This window comes from Arachis hypogaea, chromosome 14, assembly GCF_003086295.3.
Source record: "Arachis hypogaea cultivar Tifrunner chromosome 14, arahy.Tifrunner.gnm2.J5K5, whole genome shotgun sequence".
NCBI classification, from domain to species: Eukaryota; Viridiplantae; Streptophyta; class Magnoliopsida; order Fabales; family Fabaceae; genus Arachis; species Arachis hypogaea.
The window spans coordinates 125,354,623-125,363,239 of record NC_092049.1 but is presented as its reverse complement, the minus strand read 5'-3'; the positions used below and the strand labels follow the sequence as shown (position 1 = coordinate 125,363,239).

Sequence of the window (8,617 nt, the reverse complement as noted above, 5' to 3'; positions counted from 1 at the left end):
GGGTCGAAAGAGATAGGTGGGAGACCCTTAAGATTTCTAACGGGTGAGGTGGAGACCGCTAGGACCTTGGCATCTTTCTTCTGCGCCGATTTCGACCTCGGGGCGGTATTCCTGGCCGTCACCACGTTTACCACCGTGAGACCGTGGTCGTCAGCCTCTGGTTCTTGTCGTCGCCTCGTTGGTCGGGATCTGTCTTCGTTGTCGTGGTCCCGGTTGCGTCTCCTTGGTTCCCTTATAAGGTGGGAGAAGTCGGCGAGTTTGCCGTCCCTGATAGCTTGCTCGAGGGCGTCCTTTAGGTCAAAACAGTCTTGGGTCTTGTGCCCGTAACCCTTGTGATACTCGCAGTAGAGGTTCTTGTTTCCTCCCGTCCTGTCCTTCAGTGGTCGGGGTTTCGATAGTATCCCCTTTTCTGCTATCTGTTGGTAAATTTCAGTGATCGATGCCGTGAGGGGGGTGTAGTTGGTGAACTTCCCAACTCGGGGGAACGGTTTGGGTGGTTTACTCGGACCACCGTCCTTGGCGTGTTTTTTTGGTCTTTCTCTGGCTTCAAAGTGCCGGGCTTGGTTGTAGGCGGGCTGCCGTTTATTGGCAGCCACAACCCGGCTGACTTCCTCGTCATTGATATATTCTTTGGCCACGCACTGATTTCTTGCATCGTCCAGACGGGCTTTGTGGTGAGGTGTTTCCTGAAGTCCTCATTCGAGAGCCCGTTCGTTAAGCACAAACTTGCCACCGAGTCCGTCAGACCGTCAATTTCCAAGCACTCGTCATTAAAACGGTCCAGGTACTTCCTGGTCGGCTCTCCGGGTCTCTGTGTCACCCCTAGCAAATTGATTGGGTGTTTGGCTTTGACAATCCTAGTCGTGAACTGAGCCAAGAAGGCGTGGCTAATGTCGGAGAATTGGGTCACCGAGCCTTGCGGGAGGTTGTTGAACCACCGTATTTCCGGGCCCGCTAAGGTGACCGGGAAAGCGCGACATCTGACTTCGTCTCCCACTCCTTCCAGGTTCATCCTGGCCTCGAAGGCCGTCAAGTGTTCCAGGGGGTCTTGCGTTCCGTCATACTTCATGTCTGTCGGCTTGTCGAAGTGCTTCGGTAGTCGGACCTCGAGTACGGAATGGTGGAAAGGAGTCGCTCCTATTATGACGGGTCCTCGGGCAGTTTTTCTCGACTCGTCGTTCTCGCGGCGCGCCTCCTCGTCGCCCCTGTTCGACGCATGCCGCCTTTCGTGTCGGGCGTAGATGATGGGGTCCCGACTTCTTCTTCTGGGGCGTACCCGCCCCCCAGTGCTCTCCGACTCGTATTGGGGGCTGGGCGTGCGCCTCGAGCGGCTCCTTGAACGGGAACGGGTGGGGCTCCGCTCTGGGGAGCGTTGGTCGCGCTCTCTCTCTGCTAGCCTGCGCTCTAAGTCATGCATTCTATGGCGTAGTTCTTGCATTATCCTGGCGTGGTTGTCACCTGTCCCCCCGAAGGGGCGTCTCTCGTGAGTTTGCGTCGCATCCCTTGGGGGCGACCTCTGTTGTTGCCGTGTTTCCGTCGCAACGGCGCCTCCCGCGAGCACGGGAGGCGCTACCTCGGAGCCTGTCCCAGTTTGGACCAGTACGAAATCCATGGATGAAGTCTCCCCACAGACGGCGCCAATGTTCGGCAAGTCGGATACCGGACGGTTCGGGTTAAGACCCTGAGGTCAACGCTTGGGATGGTGGAAAGGCTCGTCTGGTCGTGGTCTCCTGGTCCCGGGTGTGCGAGGTCCCGAGCACTTCGCATGGAGAGGGGGGGTGCCACCTGCAAAGACACTCCGACGCTCTTGTCAGAATATGTGCAGGCGGAAAGGGGGTGGTGTAAGAATGTCACGTACCTCGGGGGGAGAGCCAGTCTCCTCCTTATATACATGTCAGAAGTGGACAGGCCCATACCCTCAAGGACGCTGTCCCACAGCTGTGTGCAAGCCGTACGGGACGCGTGTCCGGGTCGGGTGGAGGGCGCGTTGCTGGACCGGAGGGAACTCGGGTCGGGTTGACCCGCGTGAAATTGGGCCAGGCCGTAACACAAATCGTTTAGAAATTAGAAGATCCTTGTTTATTGAACAAGTAGATAAATTTTCCAAGTATATCTTTGTTCATCCAATAATTACACTGCCTTCTATGATATCATCTTCAAGAAAAACATGTCATTGATAAAATTTTTGTGATAATCAAGCTTCTCATACGCAACTCACACAGTCACACAGCCACACATAGTATTCAAGTTTCCTTTTAGGTACATGCATCAAAGATGATATCAATATTTTCGGATAAAAAGGTTAGAGGCTGATAGCATCTTAAGTTTCTTCACCAGTCAAGCCCCTTTCGCTCATATTCAGTTGCCTTAAAGAATAAAATGATGACAGAATATTTTGATTAAAAAAAAATTAAAGAATACACACATATAAAAATGAAATTAAAATGTTACTAACCTCTAATTATCTAATAATTCTACTAATACTACTCCAATATTGTTATTATTATTGTACAACATTCTATGGGCTTCGTCTATATATAGCGGTTTAAATGTTAGAGAAAGTTTAGGGCCACCACTTTTGTTAAAATTTGGTTAGCACTTAATCATCAAAGAAAAAATAATTAATCCTATATCATTAGATCTCATCTCATACTATTAAAAATATTGATAATGGCTAATTGATGACTAAACATCACAAATTCTACTGCCTCCTAGCACTCCTTAATTAAACTCTTTTCAATCATTTTAAATTATAAACAATGAAAAGTTCTTGTATGAATATAAATACAATAATTAACTAGCTTGAATACATATAATCTCCCCGCATTTAAATCATAAAACCAGAACCAAATCCTAATATGTATTGCTCTCCAACCTAATAAGTTAAGAATTAATTTGATGTAGATCTAAATTTTATTTAAGTGGATGAGTGAACTGATCACTCGACCAACCCAAAGTGATTAAAATAAATTAAATACTATTCTTTATATGTGTAACAGACTCAAAATCAACAACTATTATATAATAATAACAATCATATTAGATATATACTAAAATTAGTCATTAAAATAGAATATATTTTAAAATACAAAATACACATTAAAATAAATTAAAATACATATATATTTATATATAAATACATTGTAACTGAATTTAGTAGTTGATTATGTGTACAAATAACGTTTTTGTAATAATAATTATTAATTTCCTCTCCATCACAAAAGAATTAAGAAAATAACTAAAAAAAGCTTTAAATATTGCTAGGGTAACTCCACCAAAGTGGAATGCCAACAGCTACCCCATTTGAATTATTACTCTCATCCACCTTAAACCCCAAAACCCTTCCCTCAAATCCACAACTCCTCACTGGAATTCCCTTCGCCGGCGCCGGCACCACCGCTTTTGCTTCCAATAAAGGATCCTCCTCCGGCAGCTTTGCCACCCTCACCGAGAAATTGATAACCCCATTTCGCCGTCCATCCCAATCCCTCAACCTATAACTCATCATCTTCTGCATGGTGCATTCATAAATTCCCTTGCTACCATTAACATTATTCTTCTCTCCAAGAAAATGGGAAATGGCTATCCTTGCCACACCAACGCTTCTAACGGCGCCGTTTGAGTTCTTGCATTGCACCTCAAAGGTTATGGACCTTGCATGCAGGGGTATGTCCATCAAGAATTTCTCATTCCATGAGAGCAAGCTCGAAGTGTTTTCGCCACCGTATTTCGCCATCTTTGTCGTGCAACATTTGAGGGACTCAGCTCGAATCACAACATAAGCTTCCTTCACTGGATTCTGATTCATGCATAGATTCTCGCCAGATATAACCATAATCTCTAGTGTGCTTGGCCTAATAGATTCCATATATAAAATTAAAAGGCTTATAACTTATAAGTAAACTTTTACTTGTTCTAAAAATAATCAAATTCAAACACTACTATATAGAGTATAGTACTTTGATATATGTGATTATGAAAGTGTGTTTGATATGAAAGGGCAGGAGTAGAGTGTGGTTTATATAAGGAACGGAAATTTAATTAAAAACAAAAAAAAAAGTGAAAAACGCTGTTTGATTTCGCGTAGAGTTGTTGCCTGACGTATAGAATAATGTTGGTGTTTTAGATGATAATTTACAATTTGATTATTTATGAAAGACTATATACAAAGTGTCACAGTTAGGTAAATTGAGTGTAGTTTTATTGGAAATTATATCGGAAATTTCTTTCGGAAAATTATTTAAAATTTCGTGTGCGCGTTTGTATGAATTTTCCTGGTAGAGTGGCTGGTGATATCTACGAAGTTGTTTTGGACCAATTCAATTGAAAATAGAAAGGAGAGAGTTTACCAAAGACCGCGGCAACCAAATTATATTGTCAGTAAATTCTGTTTTTCATTCATCACAGTTGACTTCTCTTTTAGCTCTATTGACTTCTTTAATTTGCTGCTGGTTTAAGTTTTCTTAAGTTTAAAAATTATTTTGAACAAAAACATTTGGATGGCTATGTATTTGTCTATTCATTTATTAAAAAGGGGAAAGATACGTTTTTTATTTGGAAGTGTTTTCTCTGTGCTAAAATTAATTTTCCTTGAATCAATATATATGAAAATATAATTGTACCCACATATATATATTTTATTGTGTTATTTTAGTGTTTGAATATTCGTTACAAGTTACAAACATAAAAACAAAAAAAATTCACTATGTCTCTATTTTTTTAATATCAGTATTTTCTTAACAATTAGCATGTATTTTTTTATTAATTAAAAAATATTTAAATATTGGTGAGTTCTATCCAACCCCTTCTAAATCAACATGTAAATTACCCTTTGTGACGTGGCATGTTTTAATTGGATGTTTAGTTTTAGTTTGAATTAATTTAACTCAATAAGAGTTAATATCTTAACTAAAGTAGGGTAATTTTGTAATTAAATAATTTTATAGGAGGGATAAATATATAATTTCTATAAACATTAAAAAGTAAAGTTATATTTTTATCATTGTGCAGAAACTCAATTCACCTCAGCCCCATTCCTCTCTGAAATTGAAAGAAAAAATCAACTCAACTCTACTCACCCATTGACCCAGCCTCGCCGCCCGCAGCCCCGTCGCATGTACAGGCATCGCGTGTGGAAGCTTGGTGCCGTCGCAGGAGCTTGAAGTCGTCTCCTCTGTTCGAGAGCACTTTCTCTATCTTTACCGTGCCCCGTCACCGTCACCGTAACCGTCACTGTCAAGAACTTATTCGTGCTTCCCTCGCCGCCTGACATCTCTGTTCGTTTGGCCTCATCAGTTCGTGCTTGAAAAAGGTGCTTCTTATGATCCTCTTAAGCCTAATGATCAAAGATGGGGTGTTGTCCGATGTGTCGATGCATTGGAGCATACTGTTAAGTTACAATGGAAAGCTGTTTCCATTTCCAATGAAGATAATTTTGCTGGAGACAAAACGGAGGAAACTGTGAGCGCCTACGAACTTGTAGAGCACCCAGACTACTCCTTTTGTTTTGGTGATATTGTGTTTGTGGCTCAAAAATAGCTTGGGGACCAAGCTGGTAAAGATAATGGCAAGTCAGTAACTGACTTGAAGGCGGAGGCTTCTCTTGAAGATGGGAACCAAGTTCATTGTGTAGATGAGTTCCGTGATAATCCTTTCCTGTGTTGTGTTGGGAATGTTACTGGTTTCGAAGATGGTAACATGGAGGTAAATTGGGCTAATGGTTTCACAACCAAGATATGTCCTACAATTATCTGTATTCATATGCTTTAGTTAAATGAGTAAGCTAACAAGTTATTATTTATTTATTTTCTCAACAGGTTGCACCTTATGAAGTTTTTCGAATTGAAAAACATGAAGGTTCATCTGTTATCTCCATTCCTCATGAAACTAATGTTGATGAGTTACCTCAAGAGATGATTGAACACAGAAGTCTACCCTTTGACAAGAAGGAAAATGTGTGTAGTAGGCATTTTCTTGAATATTAGTAGCTGCTGTTGACTGAATTATTTAGGTGACACTAAGACACAGGTCTCACCATGGAAACTATAATTGAAAACATCTAGTTCTAGTTGTTGCTGTTGTGTTGTTAAGATTCATTACCAAATGCAAGTATGCAACTGTCTAATTCCAAACTGAATGTCATGTTTGATGAACAGGACTTGTTAAATAGTGATGGTGTTAGAGAGAATTGTGAAAAGCAATTCAGGGAGTGTAGTTCCTTTTTCCTTCCTCGAGCTGCCTTTGAACTTTTCTCTAGCATTAAAGCCAGCATATTCCAGACACTTGGTACAACACCCCTTTTCAGGAGCAGTTTCCTCAGTACCCACATATGAAGAGGAGAATGGATCTGATTTTCTTGATAATAAAGATTTGGAAACTTGTAACCAATGCACTCACTCACATCAAGTGGATAAGTTGCAATTTATTGAAGAAATAACTCCAAATCCAGAAGTTGTCAAGACTCATGAACATAATAATTCTCCATTCCCTTTCCACAACAATAATTCAAATCAGTTTCAGCAATTTGATATACTAAAAAATTGCTCTGACCATCACTTCTTTGGTGATGGTAGTGCATTGACATTATCTCATGTTAGAAATTAACATGTGATCATTGAAATTGACATAATTACATTAAAACTTTTAGGCTAATTGTTTCATCTTCTTTGGGCCCTTAGTAGGTGAAAAGAGGCTGGGCAAAAAAGGTTCAGCAAGAATGGAACATCCTCGAGAAAAAGCTTCCTGGTTTGTACTTGTTTGTTTTGAAAATTTGAATAAAATCTTCTATTAATTACTTGAGTAAAAAGAAATATTGAGAAAATACACTTGCCATCTCTTTAATGGTCTAAACAGAAACTATTTATGTTCGTGTGTTTGAAGAAAGAATAGATCTCATGCGTGCAGTGATTGTTGGTGCATCCGGAATCCCGTATCATGACGGGATATTCTTCTTTGATATATGTTTCCCTCCTGAGTATCCCAATGAACCACCTGTAAGCTTTTGAATTTAGTTTGCAGTTCTATATATATATGCCTCATTTAGTTTACATGTTGATTTAGAGTGATCCTTCTTGGTATTTAATGAACATTTCCCTTTTCATTTATATGGCAGTGTGTCCCTTGGATTTGAGAAATTTTTATTTTAAACTTTCTTTGACTATACAATTTTCAGATCACTCTATAAAATTTTGCTGAAGTCACTATCATGGCATTACTTCAATGTTCAACTGCATTTATTCATAATTTTCTTCAATTATAGCAATTTGAATGCAATAGAAACGGTAATCTAGAGGTAGAACAAGAGGCTTCTACCCTTTTTGATATGTGTTTTGGAGTTATAAGTAAATACAAACTCTTAATTAAATAAATTCAGTTCCACTTTGATATGATGCCCAAATTTTCTTCCACTTATAAGTAAATATAAACTCTTAATTTTCTTCCACTTTTACTCATGCTTAAATTCTATTAAAGAGCAAGGAAGCTCAAATGAAATCAAGTGCAATAAAAATCACCACTGGCTATATAGAAAAACAATTGATGATGCAGTTGAAGCTTTGGTCGGAGCATTTATAGTTGATAGTGGCTTTAAAATTGCAATTATATTTCTTACGTGGCTTGGCATACAAGTTGGTTTTGAAGCCTCATAATTGATTAATGTTTACCGAGGAAGTGTTGGCTATATTCCTCTCTCTGCTGATGTATAAACATTCTTTCCCTCGAAGATAAGTTGGGATATCACTTCATCCATAAGGATCTGCTTCGTCAGCCATTTGTGCATCCTTCTAACAATAAGCATGGAGGAGGTTTCTACCAGGCAAGGCTTCTTTACTGTTGACACCAATGTCTCAGTTATGATAGGAAATATTTCTGTACTCTATAAACCTGAGAACTCCGATAAGACATTGATTATTTATCTGTTGTAACCTGACATTTCTTTTTTGCAGCGACTGGAGTTTCCTAGAGATGTTGTGCTAGATTTTTTTATTACTTCATACCTGTACTCAGCTTATCCCAAGCTAAAGCCTGGTCAATTGACGGATTTGAGATCGTTTTCTGTTAACAATAAGCCATTTGCCTGTGTTGCTGTGGATCACAGTTTTGATAAATTTCTTTTATGTGATTCTAGCAACCTTTATTAGGCAGTAAAAAAGTATGTGGACTATATTAGAAGACCTTTATCAAGTAATGTCAATGAAGGGCCGTAATGTCCAAAGGTACTAAGATCCATTTACATTTACTAATATGCGTTATATTTCTTTTGCCACCGACTGACCCAATAGGGCAGCACAGCAGACAGCACCCACGAGGCCACGATCAACACAGCACCTCACCACCTCCACCCAGCAGCGTTTCTGGGTTTTGGCCACCCACGATCAACACAGCAGGTCGCCACCTCCACCTCAGTTTATTGTTGATAACTTGGGTTTATAATTATGAAATAGTTTGGGCTTGATTTTGTTAATTATAATTTCCGTGATTCTGAGTTGCTGGATTTGTTTAGGGTTTTGTTACTTTCTTATTAATAACTTTGATTTTGTGCTTCTGAGTTGCTGGGTTCAAATTTGCTTGTTTTGCTTAGTTCAAATTATATGATTCTCTGATTTTCTGATTCTGATTC

General features: G+C 39.8%; 1 protein-coding gene across 1 annotated transcript; it reads right to left on the bottom strand.

Moving 5' to 3' along the window:
• Positions 1-3,105: 3,105 nt before the first annotated feature.
• LOC112740601 (BON1-associated protein 2) lies at positions 3,106-4,015 on the bottom strand. Its single transcript, XM_025789245.3, has one exon. The coding sequence runs from the start codon at positions 3,866-3,868 to the stop codon at positions 3,251-3,253; it is 618 nt and encodes a 205-aa protein (XP_025645030.1). The 5' UTR covers positions 3,869-4,015; the 3' UTR covers positions 3,106-3,250.
• Positions 4,016-8,617: the final 4,602 nt, after the last annotated feature.

Coding starts and splice junctions, on each gene's coding strand:
- LOC112740601 (XM_025789245.3), bottom strand. CDS start 3,868: ATGGAATCTATTAGGCCAAGCACACTAGAGATTATGGTTATATCTGGC.